Source organism: Sander vitreus, chromosome 22 (genome assembly GCF_031162955.1).
Source record: "Sander vitreus isolate 19-12246 chromosome 22, sanVit1, whole genome shotgun sequence".
NCBI classification, from domain to species: Eukaryota; Metazoa; Chordata; class Actinopteri; order Perciformes; family Percidae; genus Sander; species Sander vitreus.
Window position 1 is genome coordinate 1,498,861 of NC_135876.1, and position 24,072 is coordinate 1,522,932.

At 42.2% G+C, this 24,072-nt stretch overlaps 1 protein-coding gene across 1 annotated transcript in view; it reads left to right on the forward strand.

Moving 5' to 3' along the window:
- The window catches only part of sspo (SCO-spondin), a 101,063-nt gene that overhangs the window by 47,833 nt on the left and 29,158 nt on the right, over nt 1-24,072 (forward strand). The window contains exons 55-96 of the mRNA XM_078281153.1: nt 535-729; nt 861-938; nt 1,044-1,199; nt 1,478-1,636; nt 2,118-2,282; nt 2,375-2,566; nt 2,698-2,820; nt 3,596-3,725; nt 3,854-3,979; nt 4,385-4,476; nt 4,703-4,906; nt 5,484-5,654; nt 5,844-6,099; nt 6,285-6,331; nt 6,479-6,649; nt 6,803-6,937; nt 7,374-7,510; nt 7,588-7,682; nt 7,814-7,863; nt 8,182-8,352; nt 8,970-9,140; nt 9,280-9,359; nt 9,484-9,653; nt 9,772-9,818; nt 10,073-10,273; nt 11,136-11,306; nt 11,892-12,092; nt 12,197-12,308; nt 13,273-13,493; nt 14,403-14,555; nt 14,705-14,871; nt 15,122-15,267; nt 15,505-15,725; nt 16,399-16,434; nt 16,702-16,866; nt 20,424-20,636; nt 21,656-21,823; nt 22,153-22,290; nt 22,789-23,026; nt 23,237-23,389; nt 23,514-23,560; nt 23,847-24,017. Of these exons, the coding sequence (XP_078137279.1) occupies nt 535-729; nt 861-938; nt 1,044-1,199; nt 1,478-1,636; nt 2,118-2,282; nt 2,375-2,566; nt 2,698-2,820; nt 3,596-3,725; nt 3,854-3,979; nt 4,385-4,476; nt 4,703-4,906; nt 5,484-5,654; nt 5,844-6,099; nt 6,285-6,331; nt 6,479-6,649; nt 6,803-6,937; nt 7,374-7,510; nt 7,588-7,682; nt 7,814-7,863; nt 8,182-8,352; nt 8,970-9,140; nt 9,280-9,359; nt 9,484-9,653; nt 9,772-9,818; nt 10,073-10,273; nt 11,136-11,306; nt 11,892-12,092; nt 12,197-12,308; nt 13,273-13,493; nt 14,403-14,555; nt 14,705-14,871; nt 15,122-15,267; nt 15,505-15,725; nt 16,399-16,434; nt 16,702-16,866; nt 20,424-20,636; nt 21,656-21,823; nt 22,153-22,290; nt 22,789-23,026; nt 23,237-23,389; nt 23,514-23,560; nt 23,847-24,017 (6,243 nt within the window). The remainder of the gene's footprint in view (nt 1-534; nt 730-860; nt 939-1,043; nt 1,200-1,477; nt 1,637-2,117; nt 2,283-2,374; nt 2,567-2,697; nt 2,821-3,595; nt 3,726-3,853; nt 3,980-4,384; nt 4,477-4,702; nt 4,907-5,483; nt 5,655-5,843; nt 6,100-6,284; nt 6,332-6,478; nt 6,650-6,802; nt 6,938-7,373; nt 7,511-7,587; nt 7,683-7,813; nt 7,864-8,181; nt 8,353-8,969; nt 9,141-9,279; nt 9,360-9,483; nt 9,654-9,771; nt 9,819-10,072; nt 10,274-11,135; nt 11,307-11,891; nt 12,093-12,196; nt 12,309-13,272; nt 13,494-14,402; nt 14,556-14,704; nt 14,872-15,121; nt 15,268-15,504; nt 15,726-16,398; nt 16,435-16,701; nt 16,867-20,423; nt 20,637-21,655; nt 21,824-22,152; nt 22,291-22,788; nt 23,027-23,236; nt 23,390-23,513; nt 23,561-23,846; nt 24,018-24,072) is intronic.

The window sequence follows — 24,072 nt, forward strand, 5'->3', positions numbered from 1 at the left end:
CGTCAGTAGCCGACATTAAATGACGTCCCCCCTCTATTTAGAGTGGACGTGTTATTCCTTTTAATCCGTGTTTGTGTTCCCCTACTATTTTCTTTTCCCTTGTCCCCCTGTACTTGTGTAAAGCGTCCGTGGGTTTCATGAAAAGCGCTATATTAGTATATAGTTATTATTACGTTGGTTGGTACAACAATCTGTTAATGCTTTGGCTGGTGACCCAGTGACAGTGATACCTGGTTTATCTCACGATTCATCCAAAGTAGACTAAGTTACCGTAGCAACACTGGAAATACAACGATGCTTCTGTTACGTATTCTCTTATTGTAAATGAAGGATTTTCTTGTTGAGCAAAATTTTCACATATAGCCACATTAAAGCCTCAAATATATGAAGTGCAAAATAAAAAGTGATAAAAAGGAAATATTATACTTATTTTGTCAAGAAATATACAGCACCTTCCTTACTCACTTTTGTTTCATTTGTCTTTATCCTTGTGTGTCTTTGTTTATGTCTCTTTCATCTCATCTTCCTCTTAAGGTATGGCCACAACCAAAGGCTCTCCAGGGCTGCAGAACCAGACCAGTTCCACAGGGGGACCAGGTTTCCATGGTGACAGTACAACAGGTGCCCCAGGCCTCCATACCACCAGGTCCCAAGGTGGTCTTCCTGGTGTGGCTAGCCCAGGGGTCACAAGTCAAACAGGACTTCAGAAGACTACAACTTCAAGTACAGGTATAATCAGCTGATGATAAAATCGACTCTTTATTCATTGTTGTTGGGTTTTTAGTAGTCTCCCCCTTCCCTTTTTGGGTATGTCTGTTTGCAAGTCATTTTTGATCAATTCAGATCATCCCTCTACCCAGGAGCCACCACAGGTCAACCTGGACTGCACCCCCCCACAACCATCCATTCTGGAAGACCTGGGTTGCAAACCACAGAAGGTGAGAGACACAACAGCCTTGCTAGTTATGCTACAACCAGGCAAGACCCATGGATTAACTCTTACAGAATAGACATATATTGTAACCTTTTATTTTTATTTTCAGCCCCGTTGATCGCTACAACCCCCCATGATGGTGGCCTACCCAGAGTGCTTTGCATGGAGGGTCAGTTTGTGTGCCGGACTTTAGGCTGTGTCGACTCGGCACAAGTGTGCGACGGAAAACCGGACTGTTTGGATGGCTCAGATGAAGAAAGCTGTGGTATGTATCAACAACCTGTCAGACTAGAGGAAGAATGGAAATAGAATTACTTCAATTCAACAAACACTGTAAATGTAGAAAAGATGATATTGCTGATATTGGTACCTTATTGAAGATTTATAGTTTCATCATGGACTTCACACACATGGAAAATATGATGTGAAATAAAAGAAAATGAAATAAATAATAATTAATGTGTAATTTCTGCAGAGAAAAAAATATATATATATGTGTATATAAGCATAAAGTTCTGTTATTGTATTCTCATGTCTTATCAGGCACCACAGCCAGACCAGCGGTGACTCCACAGAGCCCCCAGGTGCCCAGCCTCTGCTCTCACAAGCAATTCTCTTGTGTCAGTGGGGAGTGTGTTCACCTGGACCGCAGATGTGACCTGCAGAAGGACTGCGCAGATGGATCAGATGAGAAAGACTGTGGTAAGCTATAAGATACCAAAAGTGGTAATAAGACTAGAGATGTACCGATACCAGTATTGGAAAAAGCCTCCGATACTGCCTAAAATGCTGGTATTGGAATCGTAAAGTACTGGAGTTTATGCACCGATCCAATACCACGTAATTTAGCCCTGAAGAAAATCTGCTTTAAAGTTGTTAATTTATGTTTTTTTTCCATTATGACTAACTGTCAAACTGGATAATACTAATAAGAAAGTTCTATGGAATTTCTTTGTTTTTGTTCATGTTTCACAAAAAGTCTAATTAATTTAAGTTTAGAAATCATATCACATCCATACAGGGATAGTAGTATACAGCTGTCAAAACATAATAAAATATATGACACACTGGTATCGGATCAGTACTTGGTATTGACCGATAAGCAAGGTATCATCTCTAAATAAGACAAAACAAAACAGGGAAATTCTGATATTCTTGCTTCATCCTTTTTCCTCTCCTCTAGTGGACTGCATCATGTCCCAGTGGACAGCGTGGAGTGCGTGCAGTGTGTCCTGTGGTCTAGGCTCCCTGTTCCGGCAGAGGGACATACTGAGGGAAGCTCTGCCCGGAGGGGCCTGTGGTGGAGCTCAGTTCGACAGTCGAGCCTGTTTCCCTAAAGCATGTCCATGTGTGTCCCCTGAACCTGAAGTCAAATAGGACCCATCCTTCATAAGTACCCTGTCTCTAATTTATTGGTTTCTCTCCTGTCTCCTCTTGTAGTGAATGGTCACTGGTCAGAGTGGACAGAGTGGTCAGAGTGTGACGCTCAGTGTGGAGGTGGTGTCAGACAGAGGAACAGAACCTGCTCTGCTCCTCCCCCCAAGAACGGTGGGCTGGACTGTAAGGGCATGACCCTGCAGAGCCAGAGCTGCAACAGCCAGCCCTGCACCAAAGACATCAGCACACAGACAGGTGGCTTATACACTGTCAAACAGTAAATCCTGCTGTTGGTGTAATACTATTGCCACATTGATTATTGCATTACTGCATGATTGAGTCTGTAAACTGTCTGAACTATGTTTGTTCCCTGATTGGTTGTTCAGGCTGCGTCAACAGCATGGTGCTGGTGACTGAGGCAGACTGCCGTGCTGGGAGGGTGGAGCCCTGTCCTCCTACCTGCTCACATCTCAGCTTGACCAGCAACTGCACTGCAGCATGTATACCGGGTAAGACACACAGGAGGGGATGGGGGTTTCATTTTGGACCTAAGACTGTAGAGTGGCGTCCAGTGTTCAAAATTAGCACCAGCCACTTTACTCACCAGCCAAAATACAATGGTAACCTATTGAGGGGCTGGTAACATTTTAACATTAACTAGCCATTTGACTGGTGGACGGAAAAGTTTATTTTGAAACCTGGTGACATCATTGTTTTCTTTATAATGTCATGTAGATATGATCAATTGAGAACATTTTGGGTAAGTTTCTGAGACCTAGTCACAGTGAATGAATAGTTTAGAGTATTTAGATTTTGACATTGTTCTTTTTGTTCAGTTCAGTATCCATTATTGCACATAACACAAGACAAACTAATCCTCTTTTATACATGTATGCTTATAATATAATATAATTGTTGAGATAAACAAAGTCATATTTTAATCATGGATTTGGGTGTTTTGGGCTAGTTGCCAAAATTATACAGGTATCTTGCTATTTAAATGACATTACTTTGAGTAAATATCAGCATTTAATCATTTACTGGAAATTTCAAGCAGGACTAAATGAATTGGTCTGGGGTCCATTGTCTATTAATCGATGCCTGAATGTGATTCAGTGGGTTGACATTTTTTCATATGTTTTATTAAATGATATATAGACAATAAGGATTTTTTTTTTCAAAGCCACAAACCTGTACTGAAACTTCTAGAACGATAGTAGCTCACACAGGCTCATTCACTGGAAGCTGAAATGCTGATTAAGACATACATTTTGTCTTCTCCAGGGTGTCGCTGTCCTGATGGTCTGTACCTTCATGATGGGCGATGTGTGAATGCCAGCCAATGTGTCTGTTTCTGGGATGGTCGAACACTACAGCCAGGACAGACCGTCAGCTGGGACCAGTGTACCACTTGGTGAGAAACAGATTTATTTTTTGCTTTTATAGCGAGCCTGGCTTTTATAGCGAGAACTGGTTATTTTTAACTTGGACAACTGGCCTGCTGCTAATTGGAATGTAAAAAATGCATATTTTTGCCAACAGTGTTTGCAAAGATGGACAAGTAACCTGTGACGCCTCCCTTTGTGTTGCGACCTGTAATTGGTCGGCCTGGTCGTCATGGTCACCATGTGATGTAACCTGTGGACCGGGGCTCCAGCAACGCTACAGGTGAGCCTGTTTAAATTAATAGATTTGTAAGGCACTCTTAGACACTTATTCCACTTTCCAAAACATAGATTTTCAAAACAGAAGTGTGATTATTTTGAATTTCATCAATAATTCTGTACTTAATATGACTTATTTTGTCTGTTTGCTATATTTTGTACACTCTAAATTATGTTGTAGATGCATGCTTGCATTATATATCTTATTTAAAGTTGTCAAAAAATTGGTTTGCTTATAGTTTTCATTTGTTTATATGATCGCAATGCTGCAACAACCTAGTTTACTAGGTATCATTACTGTACGTTTATGTCTTAATGCACTTGTTATGGACTTGTGTTTTTTTACTGCTCCCACACAACCCATTACATTTGAATCAGGACTCTTTATGCCTTGACTTTATCTCTTCAGGTCTCAAGTGAACCCAGCTGGAGCAGTCAGAATCCAGCCCTGTGCAGGAGACTCTTCAGAGGTCCGCCCCTGCTCCAGTCCCTGCCTCCCAGGTATACCAACTCACACCCCAGGGACAAAATAGTAACACTAATGCAGTCACATTTGATGGTTAAAATTTTTTATACAGAAGCTTTTATTTCTTGAGCAACACTTACAGTATAAGCCTTTCTTCAAATACTTTATGCAAGTCCCTCTCTGGCCAGTATCCTAGTCTTGTAAATCAATGACACGCCTATTACCTACAGTATATGATGACTCTGTCCTCCTCTTGTGCAGTTCTACCAGATGGAGTCAGGAGTGACTGGACCAGCTGGTCAGAGTGCAGTAAAACATGTTTCAACCATGTAGATGATGTTGGAATCAGAAGACGATTTCGCAGCTGCAACCACACCGTCCTACCTTTCAACAACACACACACGGACTCTGCCTGCGATGGAGACAGCGAGGAGCAAGAGCCTTGTAACACTGTACACTGTCCAGGTATTACAGGTGTAGATGCACACACAGAAACCACAACTGCCATCATGTTTCTGTTCCTTCCACTTTTCACAAATGACGTGTTAGTAAGAAGACTAGCAGCGAAAACACACTGGATATGGAAATGCTGTGAAGCGGAGCTATTTTCGTTTTGGCCCCCATGTTGTCCAATCTGTCAGTTCATACCAGCTGCAATCAGGAGCAGATCAGCAGTGATCATTTTGCCGTCTCCTCTATTTCTTCCTCGAGCTAATGTGTCAAGCCAGGTAGGTAATCACATACAGAAAGACCACAGCACAGCCGGATACTTTATAAAATAAAACAAATATCCAAAATAAAACACCCGGGTTTATCTTGATTTTGGCTGTCTTGACTTCTCAGCCGTGTCTAGAGTGATCAGGCACACAGAGAGAGAGACCGACTGACAGACAGACAAACAGAGTGACACACAACCAAACACTCACGGGTGGAGATCGAGAGAGAGAGCAGTTCTGTAGAGTGCAGAGGATTTATCTTTGCGGCGCTTCAGCGTCCGGTGTGTTTTTACTGTTAAAAGCAGATTTTTGTTGTATGCTTCCAGTGAATGGCAGCTGGTCAGCATGGTCATCTTGGTCTCAGTGTTCATCAGAGTGTAACTCTGGCGTCAAAGCAAGAGAGCGATTCTGCAATTCACCCACTCCACAGCATGGGGGCAGCAGCTGCCCCGGGCCACAAATGCAGACAAGAGACTGCAACTCCCACCCTTGCTCAGGTACTGCATCATGTTTTTTTTTTATTACTCAGCTATGGGGGGCCATGGAATCATATGTGTGAATAATATAATCGAATTGTGCTTGTGATGTTTTTGTATTGGATGCATTATATTTTTGCTTCCCATTATTTTTATCCACCACATTGAATAAATGCCTGTGTGGGATTGTGCAATATTCAGCCATCACAGGTGTGTGTCCAGAGGGCATGGTTTACATGACATCAGCAGAGTGTGAGGCTCACGGTGGTGCATGTCCGCGGATGTGCCTGGACATAACCTCCACAAAGGTGCAGTGTGCCACCGCCTGTTACGACGGCTGCTACTGCGCCCTGGGCTTTTACCTACTCAATGGCAGCTGTGTTCCCCTGGCACAGTGTCCGTGTTACCACCAGGGGGAACTGTACCCAGCCGGTGCCACCCTGCCTGTTGATGCCTGCAATAACTGGTACTGTTTACCCTGTGTCCAAAATGTATATTTATTGTAAAATAGTAGACAGAATGACACCTCTGTCTATAAATGGATGATCAAAGTTTGCCTAAAAGTTTAGATTCATATTTTGGGTGTTGGAATGAACTGCCATTTTTTTTAAATCAAACGTCACTTGTTCTTGCATCGTGTGTCTCAAACAGTACCTGCACTAATGGAGAAATGAAGTGCAGAACAGCTCCCTGTCCTGGTAAGTGGCTTTAGTATTAATTGCAGTTTTGTACATTGACTTGTCTCCCTCCTTGTCTCTTGCTGTCTTTAAGTCCTGTCTTCTCTCATCATTTGTCTCCCATTCTCTCTGTCTTTTTCCACCTTTTATCCTGTGTGTGTCTCTCAGTGGACTGTGGCTGGAGCAGCTGGACCCAGTGGAGCGCTTGCAGTCGAACATGTGATGTTGGTGTGAGAAGGCGGTATCGTTCAGAAACCAATCCTCCTCCAGCTTTCGGGGGTCGCCCCTGCAAAGGAGACAGAGTTGGGATCGATACCTGCAGCATTGAACCCTGCTATAGTGAGGAGAACGGTTGCTTGGTTGCTAATGTTATTATATACTGTACAGAATCTATGTTTTGAAATGTGAAAGATGAGTTGCCTGTTTCTTTTTAACTCCTGTGTGCACAGATTCAAATATAAGGAAGGTAACATAGTTGTTATGTGTGTAAAGGTGTAAAGGAGCCATGGAGTGCGTGGTCAGAGTGCTCAGTGACGTGTGGCGGAGGTTACAGGAGCCGAACCCGCGGGCCCATGCGAATCCATGGCACCACTCATCAGTTCAGCGCCTGTAACCTACAGCCCTGTGGTACAGCAAGACCTACACATCTAACAATATTGTCAAGTTTAATATCAGAATTGTATAAGTTGTATAAGTACTTTTCAAGAAGACAGCAGAATGTAGTATACATCCTGTGTCACACATGTATTGCATTAACTTATGTTTTTGCATAAAAAAACAACAATAAGAATGCGTAATTTATGTCAACATCAGTATTTAAAGGTTGATTTCATTGCCAGATTAATGGATGGTACTGTACATATTGTTTTGGGTTCAAGCTTTTGCTAGTCAAAATATGTGTTATTTCTAGGCATCATGGAGCTTTTGGGCAGCATTGGATCTCCAGTTTTTTAACAAAACCAGATAAAAAATAGACTTATTTACTTTTTTATGCATTCAGATTTGTTTTTGATTGCACTGAGAAGGTTTTCATTGATCCCTGCTTGGACTGTTGCTCTGTCAGGAGATGGCATGGTGTGTCCTCCAGGCCAGCAGTGGAAGCAGTGTGTGACGGGAGCAGTGTCATGTACAGATCTCACAATGGACCTTAGCAGGAACTGCACACCAGGCTGCCAGTGTCCAAACGGGACTGTCCAACAGGTGGGTGGGGTGGCTAAACACAAACACGTATATACAGGCACCACGGTCATATTGTTAATGGTCCTTCATATTTACAGGATGGTCGGTGTGTGCGGGAATCTAACTGTCGCTGTGACTTAGATGGAGAACAGTTCAAACCAGGAGATATTGTGCCCACAAACTGCAACAACTGGTAAGGAAAACTGACGTTATTCTTTAATTGCTCTATGAGCCATAATGAGTTTAACTCCACCAGAATCTGCTTCCATTCATCATTATATAAAGAATGAAAATTATGATTTAACTGTGTGTTTATATTTTCAGTACATGTGAAGCAGGGAGGCTGGTAAACTGCTCTCAAGTCAGCTGCGATGGTAGGCCAGAATTCATTGAATTTTTCTTTATAACAGTAACAGTAGTTTGCATGCCAATAATCAGTCATTAGTCATTCAAATCCTGTCCACATTAATTCATCTATGACTTACCTTTTCTAGCTTGATGGAATTATAGTCACAGACAATGTGAATAACTCTTATGATTGAATGATGTTGTGATGCAAAACAGCATGTACTGTAGTACTATATATAATCTAAATAACATGCAATTTTTCCTGCTGTTTCCTTTCACCTCATTGTTTCACGCTGTATCCTTCTTGTTCTGTTCCTTCACGTACAAACACACACTCTCTCCAGTTGATGGCCAGTGGTCATTGTGGACTCCCTGGGGTCAGTGTTCGGTGTCGTGTGGAGCAGGTCTCCAGTCCCGGTACCGGTTCTGTTCCAGCCCCCAGCGTTCTGGCAGTGGCCTGCCATGTCTGGGCCCTAGCAGAGAAGACCAAATCTGTATCTTTGCTTCATGTGACCGTGAGTTTGTATTGTGTTAATTTGTATTGACTGGCATTCTGTTCATATTTAAATGCATGTCATCTTTTTACGTAGCCTGTATGCGAATTCTGACTGGATTGCATCCAGGCAACTTTGAATTTTAGTGCAGTCATCAATCATGAGTCTTTTGCCCGGAAATATAAATTGAACATTCTGTAAACCAAAGGTATTCATAACAATAAACCATTGAGAGTAAACACACAGTATAGAGCTACTGGCCACATCATTTTTACAAGTTGACATTTCAGATTTGGCTTACTGTACTGGAACTTGTTTAAGTTTTCTTCTATAAAACTGTTCTTTAAATATTGAGACTGATATAATACAAAATTATAAATTAAAACAAAATAATTACTTGGGTGGATGGATCACTTAGGTTTTGTTTTCGCTGCCATGTAAACTTCAGCCAGTCTTTACTTGTGTATGTTTGACAGATACATACTGTACATCCAGTGATGTGACTGATGTTACCAGGTTTTGTAAACTACTGTCACTTCCTGGGTGATTTATACAGAATTGATTGATCTTTATTTACCGCAGAGTTTTTTTTTAAAAATTCTTTCACTATTTCATCATGATGTGTTGGATCTTTCCAGGTGACGGTGGCTGGAATCAGTGGAGTAACTGGACGGAGTGTACCAAGTCATGCGGTGGGGGGGTTCGCAGCCGAAGGAGAGAGTGTGACAGTCCCCGTCCAGAGGGTGAGGGGAACTACTGTGAGGGGCTGGGAACCGAGGTCATAGCCTGTAACACTGACCACTGTCCAGGTACGTTTACAGAGTGTGTAGAATGTAGATGAGGCTGTGAGTATGTGTTTGGTCTACATCTGCAGTTTGAGTTTTGTTCACAATACAGCCGATTCTATGTCAGTGTTTTGACAATTTGTCATCATGTGTGTGTTTTTAGTGCCGCCATGTTCGCAGGTCCCAGGCACAGTGTTCAGTAGCTGTGGTCCCTCCTGCCCTCGCTCCTGTGATGACCTGGCTGTGAGTATCACACTGATCATAACTCATGTTTCCACCCATTACCACTGGTTTAACTTTAAGTCATGCTTAGTGGATTAAAATATAGAATTCTGGTGATGAAGATCATTTTCTTCCTGTCCTCCAGTACTGTGAGTGGCAATGTGAGCCAGGGTGCTACTGTACAGAGGGAAAGGTCCTGTCTGCTAACGGGACAGTGTGTGTAGAGAAAGAAGACTGTCCCTGCATGGACCTCAGCACTGGACAAAGGCTGGAACCAGGGGAGACCACTGTATCCCCTGATGGATGTAACAACTGGTCAGAATAAAACACAGACAAAGAGAACATACTGTACACCACATTTATATTTAACAGAAAAACATCCACAAAGAAGGAACAGGAAAAGAATGATGCTGGTATTTCCTTTTTGTTTCAGCACCTGTGATGGTGGGAGGCTCAACTGCACCAGATACCCCTGTCCAGGTGAGTTAGACCAGCTGTATGTGTTAAAACAAAGTGGAACTTGTGCATGATCAAAAACGGCATATAAAACTTGACTTTTAACTGGCTTGTGTGCAGTCTTTCTTTCTTTGGCTTAAGTTTAAACTCACTAACAACAATAAACTCACTAGACTCGCACGTCTTTATTTCTGACTTCATGATTAAAAGAAGAGCAGCGTAGGAAAATGATGTCTGGGGATGTTCATCAATGTAGATTTCTTTCTGTGCGTTTCCAGTGTCAGGTGGCTGGTGTGAGTGGTCTGAGTGGACTCCGTGCTCCAGGACCTGTGGATCGGAGTCGGTGTCCCGCTACAGGAGCTGTGGCTGTCCTGAGCCCAAAGCTGAAGGAGCGGCCTGCTCTGGAGAACAGGAAATACACAATGGGGTCGGAGTTCAAATCCAGAGACAGCCCTGCCCTGTCATCACCTTCTGTCCTGGTACCACTATCATTGGTTCCTAATGAGCTTAGCTTAGCTAATGGATCAAAACTAACAATTTGAATAGAATTATTTAGCCACAGGAAACTAGTATTTAAAGGTGCAGTAGGTAAGACTTATAAAACTAACTTTCTGTCATATTTGCTGAAACTGACCCTATGTTCCAGTAGAACTATATGAAGCAGGTCATTATGGAGGTGGCAGTAGCTCTGTCTGTAGGGACTTGGGTTGGGAACAGGAGGGTTGCTGGTTCAAGTCCTAACTGTAAGTTGTATTTTTTGGCTAATTCCTGGATCTTCGCAATCCTTCCTACGGCACCTTTAATGTGACTGGAGAACAGAAACAGGTTCCAAATCTCTAACAATTTCCCAGCGCGATAACTGTACACACAAAGTCAACGCATAGACGCAAATTCGCAGCGGGCGAAGCGAATGGCGCCACGCAATACACGAAATTCACGCTATTCTCGTATCTGCGTGAGTTATAATATTTCAACTTAAGCGACCAAACTTAGCCGAGTTGCACAATGTGAAGCAAATTGACGCAGCCGGTGTGAACACAACATCAGTCAGTCACTCCTTTTAAATACAGGGTTTATTTGCATGGTAACTTGATAAAGTGGCATTTTAATGTTTTTCACTCCTATTTTTGTCTTGATTCATTCTTCATATCTCCTCCCTTTTATCCTTTCCTGCTTCTATCCTTTGTGTATATATATATATATATATGTCTCTTTCTTTTTATCATCTTTTGATGTCCTTTCTCACAGGCAGTCAAATTGAACTAACCGCTATCACACATAATGTGTTTGTGTCTCTGTCTTCATTGCTCTCTTTGTTTCTTCTCCTCCCTCTCCCTCTAGTCCATGGTTCGTGGAGTCCCTGGTTAGCGTGGTCAGAGTGTGATGGGTGCGCCGGGTCGTCCACTCGCACCAGAGAGTGTAACAGCCCTCCCGCTAGGTTCGGGGGGCTGCCCTGTCTCGGAGAAAGCAGACAGAGCCGTGGTTGCCATGACAACATCACTGTTTGCTCAGGTCAACGTAGTAAAGGATTCTATATTAATTGTGTATTTATGTTGAAAAACACATGCACCACTTCAAAGGAAGGTTACTGGATGAAAATGAGGAATGAAGAGAGAAATCTGAGCTCTGATGAAGATAGGGAAATAAATGAAGAGAGTCCTTACAAGACACATTTCTATATCTGTCCCTGGTGTTGAAGCCTGGGAGAAAAAAAGCCGGTTTTCCTTGAATTGACTGAAAAAATTAAGTCAAAAGGCCTGTTAATATGAAATGGCTGCCTGAAAGGAAAGATGAATGAACTCTGCCTGTCCTCCCATGGTCCTGTGCATGACCAACTCCCACAGAATGAGAACAAAGTTACTGATAAGCAGCAAGGTGACAGACTCCTGCACTGCTGCGATACACTAACAGGACTGCACACACAAGAACACTAGCTACTCATTTTATCAGACTGACATACATAATCTTTTCCATCTAGTCTGGCTAGTGTCATGTTTGCTTTTATATTGTCACAAACTGTGTGAAAGCATACTTAACCATAAAACCCATCACTCCACTCTTGTGTTAATTCTCTTTAAACTCTACCTCCTCCTGCAGACTGTGGTGGAGGCCAAGAAGAATGGCCTTGTGGGAAGCCCTGTCCTCGCACCTGTTCAGATCTCCACGGTGACACGGAGTGCTTGGACTCCCCTGGGTGCAGAAAGACCTGTGGTTGTCCGGGTGACAGGGTTCTGCAGGATGGAGTGTGTGTGGCCAGGAAGGAGTGTCGCTGCAAATACCATAACAGCTCTGCTGAGGGTTAGATCTACAGTCTGTAATATAAAAGTGTTGACATTGTATTGGTAAACTGTGTTAAACTTAGCAGAGATTATCTAATCGATGTGTTTTTGTCTCTGATATAGTGATGACATTCAGCGGGCTAGATTCCAGTAATGCATCATGGGCATGGCCCGGTGGATCTGATTGGCAGTTTGCAAATCCAGGAGACATCATCATCAGTGACTGCAAAAACTGGTACAGCACAGCTGAATATCTCTACAACATTTAGATTCTTGTAATAAAATTGATGTACTGTATATAATATAGAATGTAATTCAGTTTAATGTGGCTATATGTAACTTTCACTTTGTGTTGTTTCTAGCGGCCGCTTTGGACTAAAGCAGTAGTGTTTACCACACCTACTGTCATAAAGATCTTTTCTTTACGGTGCTGTATTAGCCTCTGTATATTACTGAGTTAGTGTTACCGGGAGGTCATATAGTCACGATGAATATTTTGGTCAGACAGAAAATCCTTCATTTACAATAAGAGAATACGTAACAGAAGCATTGTTGTATTTCCAGTGTTGCTACGGTAACTTAGTCTACTTTGGATGAATCGTGAGATAAACCAGGTGTCACTGTCACTGGGTCACCAGCCAAAGCATTAACAGATTGTTGTACCAACCAACGTAATAATAACTATATACTAATATAGCGCTTTTCATGAAACCCACGGACGCTTTACACAAGTACAGGGGGACAAGGGAAAAGAAAATAGTAGGGGAACACAAACACGGATTAAAAGGAATAACACGTCCGCAGATCACTTCTAAAATATAAAAATATAATTAGGCCTATGTAAAGAAATCTCCTGCTACCTTTTACCTGGCTGGATACACTAACACAGGCTTTTCTGGTGTTACCCTTCAGAATGTGTTGCTGTAGCTCCGTCTACCTGCCGTAAATCATTCTCTGACTTCACAGGAGAAATCAGACCTGGGCAGAGACATTAATAAAAACGATATAAAACTAGTGTTCTTTTCACTGTTAGTCTCGTTTGCTGTTACAGGTCATTTATGATCATCAGATGGAACATTACACAGTTTCAGAAACATGTCAAAGTTACATATAGTCACTTCAATGTACAAAAACAAAAATGCCAATGTGTTTATTTTCCTTTTTTGTGTTTTGTCACCCTTCTCACTTTATCATCTCAGTACATGCAAGGCTGGGGTTCTGCGGTGTCAGTCAGTCCCTGGTTGTTATGTTGATGGTGGCTGGAGCCAATGGGGGGCCTGGACCGAGTGCTCGCTCTCTTGTGGAGGAGGAGTCAAGCTCAGGAGACGCCAGTGTGATAACCCGTCCCCTCAGAGCAGTGGGAGAGGCTGCCTTGGAGTCGCTGAACAGCAGAAAGATTGCAACATACACCTGTGCACAGGTAGCCCTGTCTGGCCGAGCTAACTTAGAACTTGAGCTTTTAGACGCAGACACAACTTCTCTCAGCTTTACTGAAATCTAAAAGTTCATTTCTTACATTACCCTTTTGAAACATGCTTTCATTCTCTTGGAAATTTGAACAAGTCCTTGCCTACTGTATGTTCATGTCATATGATTTACTGTATTGCAAAATGAGATATCCAACAATACAGTGACACATGAATAATGAAACTGTAGATTGTATTTATACGTTTATGCTTAAAATGTTTAAATTTCTCTACTGAAGGGGAGAGATGTCTGTGCACGTCACTAAAATCTGAGATTCAAACATACCCCGGGCAAGCTAGATTTAGAATGTCACACATTCAAAAGCCAATCGCTGTCAAATTTGCAAAAGCCGTAAAAGAAACCTGAAACCTTCATCGCAGAGCAGCATTGTCAGTACAGTCATCATGCTGTGTTAGCCAGTGGCAATAATAAACTAACAACATGAAAACAATGCTAACTACCCTTACAATTCTAATACGTGTGCTAGTTGCCGATTTTGCTGCAGATCGCTCCCCGACTTTGGGGCCCCTTCGAAGTGCTTCCGCACATTACTCTTTCGCCGCTCATTCGACTTAGTGCAAACAGCGGTGGTGGGGGCCAGGCCAGATCCAGAATTTCTCAATGGAGAAAGAGCAGATGTGATTTCAAAACATGTTTAGAGGGGGACTTTTAAAATTATGGAGAACATGTTAGCATTAATAGAGAATCTTGTCATTTCTATATTGAAAATACTAATAACAATATGGTTAATATGATAAAGAGTTTTTCTAAATAGATATACAATCTTTGGAAATAAATTGAAGGTGTTTTACTATGTTTATTAATGCCAATGTGTCACATTTCTTTGTGTTTTTGCTTCCAGACTCTGTGGGCCCGTGGCTCCCCTGGTCTCGGTGGTCTATGTGTTCGGTCAGCTGTGGTGGAGGACAACAGAGCCGCTCGCGCCTCTGCAGCTCTCTACCTTGCAGCGGCCCCAGCCGCCAGAGCAAGACCTGCAACACCCAAGTCTGCCTCGGTGAGTCCTGGTTCCCTTTAGAACATCTGTCTATCAAAGTTAGATTAATCGTAAGATCCACGGTAACCTGGTAGAAAAGCTGTCATTTGCAGACTGGTTTTGAGCATCTTTTAACTGTGTCTCAATGGTGACATCATATTATGGGGCAGAAGTGGGCTGCCCACCTGGAAGGTTGTACAGGGAGTGTGAACGAGGTGAAGGCTGTCCATTCAGCTGCGCTCAGGTCAGCGGCAGGGAGGGCTGCTACTCCGATGGCTGCGAGGAAGGCTGCCACTGCCCCCTGCACACCTACCAACACCACGGTGTCTGCCTGCAGGTGGGTTCCCTGTCATCTGGGCAACTTTAGCATTCTGATACACTGATATTATGCATCTGAACAACACTTACACTTAAGCTTGCAACACAAAATGACAACAAGTTGATAGTTAATACATTTCCAAGCAATGTAAAGTGAGCATTACTGAATTTAAGTCCAAAGGTACTCACTGCAAGTGTCCAAACTGACTTACAGTGATTAAATGAATGTACCATTGAAATTGTTATGTAACATTGAAATTTTTTTTCAGGAGTGTCCGTGCCTGGTGGACAAAGAGTTTCTGGCCTCTCTGCAGAGTGTTTCTGTCTCACCAGTCTCATCTCTGCTCCTCCATAACATCTCTGAGGGAGTGGAACTTCAGTCTGGAGACACACTGGTCCATGACTGCAGCACCTGGTGAGCAGAATATTTGCGGCTATGCTACATTTCATACAGTCCCACTCTCCCCACTACACACACTGCCATTTACTGCTGGACAATTAGAGGGTATCTGTTGGTTCCTACATTGTCTAAAAAAGGAGTAAATAAGGTATCTCAGTTGAAGATCAAAACGAAGCTCCCCGGTTGTATATGAAATTAAAAGCACATACTATTAGGCACCACACCTCACTGTTCCTCCCCTCTGTTCTGTAGCACCTGTGAACATGGCAGGTGGAACTGTTCCTTGGAGCATTGCCCAGTCGATGGTGGTCTGTCACCCTGGGGCCCCTGGAACCCCTGCTCGCTGTCCTGTGGAGGTCTTGGACTGAAGAGTCGCTACAAGATCTGCACACAGCCTGCCCCGGCCCATGGAGGAAGAGACTGCCAGGGACCACGTCAGGAAACCACCTACTGCCAGGCCCCTGACTGCCCAGGTACAGAGGCTAGTTTAGGTGGAATAGGTACTGTATGTAATGCGTGTTAGGGATGATCGAAGATTGACAATTTGTTACAATGACCTACCCTGGAAATCCAGAGTTCTCACGAGAGCACAATTGTAATTAGCTCAGCGAGTCACTCTGGCATTGAGTAATGCTGCTCATTAACTATGCCCTTGTAGCCGAGCTGCACCAATCACATCGGTGTATCTGACAGAGGCGGGACAGAGGCCAGCTAAACAGATGATGACAGTTTAATCTACCAGTTAGCTCCGCTGGTAGCTAAGCGTATGGGGCTCTGGATACGTCACCCCGTGTATTGTTGTGATTGGTCGTAGTGTTATCCAATTGCGTGCAGTGAGATTTTCAAATGCATGCGAATTGGGCCATTTTCATTATTCAGTGCCAGACCCTTAATCTTTTGGATTTGGGTCTGGTTTTCCAGGCTAACAATGACCAGCAATCGCAGGTGAGGGAGATGGTACGTGAGACTATCTATTTTAAATGAAATCATAAATCTAATCTAATTTAATTATAAAGGGCTATTCTGTATCCTTCATTCACAGCCATTATGAATAACAGAGACAGTATATACTGCCAGCTGCTTGTTTGTGTACAATAGTAATGGTGGAACTTGTACTGATTTTGAATTTTTGCTTGTTGTTGGCAGTGATTGTTGGTCCTACAGAAGAACCAGTTTTACCAGGTAAATACAAAGTTTAATACCAGCTAGGTCTTCTCCGTTGTTACAGTATGTTTTACTAAATTACCTTTTCTCTTTTTTGTTTTGCTTTTTTTTGCTTCCTTGGCCCATACTGGCAATTTTTTGTCTGTATGGTAAATAGTATTGAGATTTGTTACGTTTATTTTATCCATCTTTATCCATTTATACCATCTTTTCCCTCATAAGACAAAAACAATCATTTAAAGACTGATCTCTGTTTCATCCTCATTCCTCCTCCATCTTCTTTAGATGAGGATGCTGGCTTCTCTCCATGGTCATTATGGAGTCCCTGCACTAAGACTTGCACTGATGCTCTCAGCCCGGCCATGAAGTCCCGTTATCGACAGTGTATCAGACCCCCCTGCTCTGGAAGCTCTCACCAAGAGAAGGCCTGTAACCTGCCCCAGTGTTCAGGTACCACAACTCCAATTATCTCTCTCTGCTGCTGTCCGAGTCTATGACCCAATGCCAAAGTCCCCCCCAAGGCCCTGAACCCTCACAGACTTAGACCTAGTGTATGGAGCTAAATCAGGGCCAAATGTTTTGTTAATTTGAAAAAAAATGGCAGTGGCATTTTTTTTGTCATTAACACATAAAGGGAAAATAGGTGGACAGCTGGACAAAGCTGGAAATGAAGCATCGCAGCCACTGTTGAGTTCTGGTCATTCTGACAAACAGAGGTTAACAAAGACACTACACGTTAAAGTCAGAAAACTTGAGCTGGACACTGAAATTAGTGTAAAAACACCAGCTAGTGTGAAGCTAACATTAGTTAATGCTAACTTTAGTGCTAGCGATGCTTCATTTCCAGCTTTGTCCAGCTGTCCACCTATTTTCCCTTTATGTGTTAATGACAAAAAAAATGCCACTGCGGGGATAATGTCCCAGAGTATCTATTCAAAAATGCTAATATCTTTCACGTCTTACCTGTGCGCTGGCGCCAGGGTTGCCTTGGCGGAGCGGACGCCATGCTGACTGCCGAGTGAATACTGTGGTGCATACATTCAAAGTCGTACGTGGAAGTGGGAGAAGTCATTGTTCCTGCTGAACTGCACAATCTGGCACAGTTTATTGCTCTTATAGTGTAATTGGTACCACGTGTTGTCCAAAACACGTGGCATCAGTTTGTTTAGTAAAAATCACATGTATATGGTGGATAGAAAGCATTCAGTCATAGTTCTCCCAGTAACACAATTTCCTGAAGGCAACATGACTGAGGAGAGTCTTCTGCCTTCTTTGTTAGGTTGTCACTCATAATGCCACGCCCCTCTGAGTTGAAGCCACGCCCCCTACGCAAAATCAGGGCCAAAAGTCTGAAACTGAAAAACTGATCTGAAACTGTAAAAAAAGATTTGAAGCCGTAAAAAAAAATAAGTTTTGAATCTGAAAATATGAAATGTGGAACTGAAAACAAATATAAAAGTGAAAAATGAAAATTAATAATTTATTCAAAATAATTCCAGAATTGAATCTAAATTTAATTCAAACTGAAAGAAAAAATGGAACACTTATATTTAGTTTGAATACATGGTTTTATTTTTCAAGTTTTAGACCAAAACTTACATTTTCAATTTCAAGCTTTAGTTTTTCAACTATATATATTTTTTTCAAATTAACAAAACATTTGGCCCTGATTTAGCTCCATACAAGTGGTGCTTGGTGTTAATATTGTGTACGAAAACTATTATGAAATATGTTAGTCAACAACCTTTTTTCCATGACTTACACCAGAGACTGTAATCATATCAACATGCAATATCGAGGAAAACCGACGAGACTAAAATGTACTTTTAAGAATAAGGACTTTACCAAAATGTCTCTTTATTTGCATCACCTTCTCTTCCTCTCTCTCTGTCACTCTTCTCAAACACACCAACACCGTTAAAATCACCAGCGCCGCGGCGCTCAGTTCGTCTCTGTCCTTGTCTCAGTCCTCAGTCCTGACAATTCTGCTACTATAATGCGTAAGGTATGCGAGTCAGGTTCGGGTGGTTGCTTACACATATTTTTGCATGTTGGTCGGTGTGGGCGGTAGGGTTTCTTTAGACAAATAATATGCCAGGCTGAACAGCCATGTGCCAGTCCTTGTTTGCCTTTTTTGTTTTTTAACGCTTCCGGGCATCCCCTGGTAACCCCATGTTTTAACGTCCCAATGCTATGACTTGTGGGTAATTCCTTCAGAGAAAGTCTGCAGAGATGCATACTAAAGTAAAGTGTGCATAAAGGACTTAAAAAGTCTGTAAGATGAGCCTTCAAGCACTTGAGGATTTGCCAGTGGCCCTCGCTGACTTACCTGGAACACAGTGAGTGTGGACATTGGGATTGGCCCCAGGACCAGGGACTGAAGTTAACTTTTTTGGCCACCAGCCACTGTGGAGCCACACAGGCTTTTTACCAGCCAATTCTTTTGCCTCATAAAGGTGAAATACAGGAAACGCACAAGCATCGTTCTTGAACTTGTTAAGAATACACATTTAAGTGATGTCAAGTTATTAACCAAATCAATACATTGAATGACTCTTATCAAACATATTTTTTTAATCTTTTTATTTAATGATTTCCCCTGTCAGAGACAGTTATCATATACCGACTGCTCCTCTGAGTCCACAAAGAAGGAGCAGACACACTCCTCTTCCTCCACCTCTTTCTCTGAGCCATACACACGACCGTCACAGCAGTACATTTGTTCTGTACTGCCGTCATAAACCAGCACCTCACGAACCTTGCCATTGTCGCCACTGTCCACTGTCTTCTTTTACTTTTCTTTGAATCATCCTCATCTTTTTGTTGGTTGCTTGTTTCAGCCGGCCTCCTCACCCCAGTAATGCACTACCACATTTTTAGCTCAAATCCAAGCAAATGCCGACTTGGTTGAAATGTAAAGAACAAACAATGGCAAAAAAAATCAAGTCTGAATCACTCAATTCTCATTGGCTGCCAAGGTGGCAGGTAGATTGACAGTTTTACCCACCAATGGCAAAATTCCCCTGCATTTGGCGCGTGGTCGGGTGTTCATTTCAGGCCCTGCCCAGGACTGCTGCCAAGTCTTTCCTTATACCAGTCAAACATACATTTCGCAAATCATCTGCTTCTTACATTTATTTGTTATATTTTGAGAAAATAACTCAATTACCAATATTTCAGTAGCTCATAGTAGTGCATAGTCGTTCCCGGTTGTGAATGAAGTGGCTGTGTGAACATTAAGCAAGCCGCTGCTCATTAACATTATTATAAAAAGACAGCAACATTTGTGATAAGATGAAAACTGCCATGCTAATGGCTTATATTAGACAACAGAGGATGAATTATTTAGATACTAGGAGCCTGTGTGTGAGAGCAGCTTTCCCTCAGTAAAATCTCTACACAAACAGAGTTTTATAACATCTGTTGGTTGGCTGTTTGGGACTGTTTTTGTTGTGGCTAGGTTTGTACTTTTTCACCATGCTTAGCTCAGAGACGACAGAACAGATTTTTGAAAGGACTTAATTGTTTTACTCATAGATCAGCGCAAACATCAGAAGAGATTAGTACAGGGAAGCTGTATTATTTCACAATCTTGTTTGAGAATATTGTGTAAGTTATATTTGTACATAATCAAATCTAACCACAAAGTAGGCAGCTGAAGTGTTTACTGTTTGAAGTTTTTATTCTAGGGAGGGGTTAAACAGTAGTACAATTCTTATGATTCAGCTGTTTCTGGCCTAAATTGAAACATATACTTAATGAACTGCTCATTTGTTGTGACTGTGTTTCAGAGGAGCTCTGTGTACCGTTTTCAATTTAACGAATACATATTGCAATATTACTGTAAATACCGTAAACAAATCTGTAATTATATTAAACTGTAACAACAAGGTTGAAATTGTAAAGGAGATGAGATACCAGCAATTAAACCAAAGCATCACAATTGACACTAATACACTAATACTACTATGTCAAGCAGTCTTATGTCTTTTGTAATATGTTCCCAGATGGAGACGATGTGTGTGTGGGGGCAGACTGTGTGGGGAGGAACTGTTCGTGGACAGAGTGGGGGGAGTGGCGCTCCTGTTCACGGTCCTGTGGAGTGGGTCAGCAGCAGAGGATCCGAGCCTTCCTCCGCCCCCGGACCAACGGCTCGTGGTGTGAAGACATCTTGGGAGGAAACCTGGAGCATCGCTTCTGTAACATCAGGCCCTGCAGAGGTCAGCCAACTGATCAGCACGTAGAGTCAATCTGCAATCTTTAATCCATCCCTTTCAGAAAACGTTACATTGTCTTTGACGGTCTTTGACTGATTTTCAAGCTTTAATGTTTCAGTGATGATTGTCATCAGATTTGCAATATTGTTCTGTAGTAATGTACATTTAAAATCAGTCTGCACCTACAACTGCATTGGCACAAAATTAATTCAACTTTTTTTTACCCAGACATTTAAAAAAAATAATACATTTTAAACCTGTAATTGCAATACTGTGAAACGTGATATTTTTGCTAAAGGTTATTATACTGTCAGAATCGTATACCGGCCCATGCCTGATTTTTTTGTTGTTGCTGTGTGCCCCTAATGACCCCTCACCCTCAAATTCCTCCCACACACTGCATTGTTTTTGTGTTAGTTAGTAATTGCTAATCAGTTTGTCATAACATTAACCACACCATGCACCATGAGCACAATAAATAATAAAGGCCTTAAAACTAGTTTTTAACTCAGGGCCCTAAAGGATTAGCCTTTAATATTTGGTAATAATGCCGGTTTTTCCTTCACATTAATTCAGTTTATATTGTGCTTTACTGAATTCATGTTCAATTAATAAAATGACTACAAAGTAATTGCCACATGATGAACCTGGAGCCTTGTGGCCCCTTCCGGTCCCCTGTGGGTCTGGGCTTATCTTACCTAAAAGGTTGGATACACACCTTTTATAAAAATGTATTTGCTTAAAAAATGTATTAAAAGATGAAAAAGAATTCCTTTTTATCACAACCCAGGTCATCATTCCAATCCGTAAAAATATACCATTGTATTCATCAAGTCGATTGCTGCAGTCAATTACTTTGGTGAGTACATTCTAACCAATAGAAATTCTGGCCAAAAAAATAAGAATCAAGTTGTGATCAACTGGAATGATCATTTATTGTAAAGTCTTTGTGATTACTAGTACATGGTATAAAAACACTGGTGTCATATTTTGTGCTTATGTTCATGTTTGTTTGTGTGTAGTGGATGGAGGTTGGTCTCGCTGGAGTCCCTGGTCTCGTTGTGATAAAGGCTGTGGAGGCGGGCGCTCCATACGCACTCGCTCCTGCTCCAGCCCTCCGCCCAAGAACGGAGGGAAGAAGTGTGAAGGAGAGAAGAACCAGGTCAAACCCTGCAACACCAAACCCTGCGGTGAGACAGACCTACATGTTCACACACACACACACACACACACACACACACACACACACACACACACACACACACACACACACACACACACACACACACACACACTTATGCAGGCTTGTTCACTTTAGAGTTTAGATTGCTATATGACCCCAAGGAGAGTTCATCCTGTGCAAAGACAAATTATTAATTTCATATGCTGAATCATTTATTCAGCATAAGGCCATTTTCTAGGTAAGCCTGTGATTAGCATCCTTGGTGAGGCACGCACGATGCAGAAGAAATGCCTGCAGTATCATGGGAAAATTCATGACCTCTTTGTGTATTATCAGATGAGAAAGGGTGCCCCCCAGGCCAGGAGTTTGTGCCGTGTGCCAACCAGTGTCCACAGCGGTGCTCAGACCTCCAGCAGGGCATAGAGTGTCACAGCAACACCACCGAATGTCAACCTGGCTGTCGCTGTCCTAAAGGTACTTAGGCTGTGTGTGTGTGTGTGTGTGTGTGTGTGTGTGTGTGTGTGTGTGTGTGTGTGCTCAGTATTTCTACCCTGGTTGATATTTATTTTTTTCTACAAAAAAAATAGTCCCCCATTAAAACAGTTCACAATGAGGTATATGGACTATCTTTAGTCAGAATGCAAAAATAGTAAAAAAAAAAAAAGAAAAGAGAAAAAAAGAGATTAAATGTAATTTTTTAATTCTGTGTGCAGCGTAAATGGAGGTTCATTTACCTCAACTGTTTAGTTTTGGAAGCAAACTTCTTTGACAGATATCATAAAACCAAAACAGTCTGCATGCAGCTTAATACAGCTAGGTGACAAAATATGTATTTTTGTGGATGAGGAACCCTATTTAAAGTACATGTGGGTTTTTTAGTGGAATGTATCAGCTGCAGTAATGTAAGACTGGGCCTTAACAAAACCCCTGTCTGTTTATTAACATAGTACATATTTTTGCGTGCGTGTCCAGGCCAGTTGCAGCAGGATGGAGTGTGTGTACAGCTGTGGCAGTGTGACTGTGTGGACTCACTGGGGCAGATTTGGGCAGCGGGCAGCTGGCATCAGGTGGACTGTAACAACTGCAGCTGCTCAGATGGACAGCTCCTCTGCACCAATAACAGCTGCCAGGCCACATGCATTTGGAGCTCCTGGTCCAGTTGGGCGTTGTGCAGCGTGTCCTGTGGGCAGGGCCAGAGAACCAGATACAGGTAAAGAAAAGGAAAGAAACATAAATACCTGTTTATACTTACAGTATTATAACATCTTTATTTGTACATTTTTGTTCTTTAATTGAAAACTATAATTCCCACCCTCTCAGGGAAATTTTGTATTTTTATAATTTCTTTGTAATTACAAATCTTCACTCAAAGTAAACCAGAAACACACATTCACCGTTTTGTGCCACTGTTGTGTGTCAGGTCTCTGATCCCAGAGACTGAAGGAGCAAATTGCCATTTTGAAGAAGTCCAGCATAAAAACTGCGACCCAGGACCCTGCCCACCTCTCTGTCTCCATGACGACCAGGAGCTCAGAGTGGGAGACACCTGGCTGCAGGGCGAGTGTAAACAATGGTGAGATGGATGCCCACAAACGCAGAGGAAAATAATATTTTGTTGATGGTTTGCAGTGAAAATGGAAATGGCAATTCAAAGGGTTTGCATTTTCAAACACTCTCTAATTTGTTTTTCCTCCTAGCACATGCACCCCAGAGGGAAATATCTGCCAAGACATTGACTGCAGAGGTGGGTCACTGCAACAATTTTAAAGACAAAGAGTGAATGAAGTAGGCTTCAATGTGGTAGAATAACATGGACACTGATGCAAACAAAGTACCCAGCTTACATTGCTAGCTTATTTTTAATGAAAGAGTATATACCAATTCCATTTGACCTGTGATCACAGGGATCACAGTACAGGGACAATCTTACATTGTGTAATATGTATTTATGTTTGTCCTGTTGTAAAAACGTTGACTGGCATGTTGTTAAGATGCCTTGTAAATCACCAATTCCTGTGTGTTGTCTCCAGTGGATGGTGGTTGGACCCCATGGTCAGTGTGGTCTGACTGCTCAGTGACCTGTGGTCAGGGCGCACAGGTTCGAACCCGTGCCTGCATCAACCCTCCTCCACGTAACAACGGGACTCACTGCAGCGGGCCGGACAGAGAATCACAGGACTGTCACACTCCTCCATGTCTAGGTTTGTTTAGAAATGCCACAATTATACTTATAATTTAATTTAATTATATTTATTC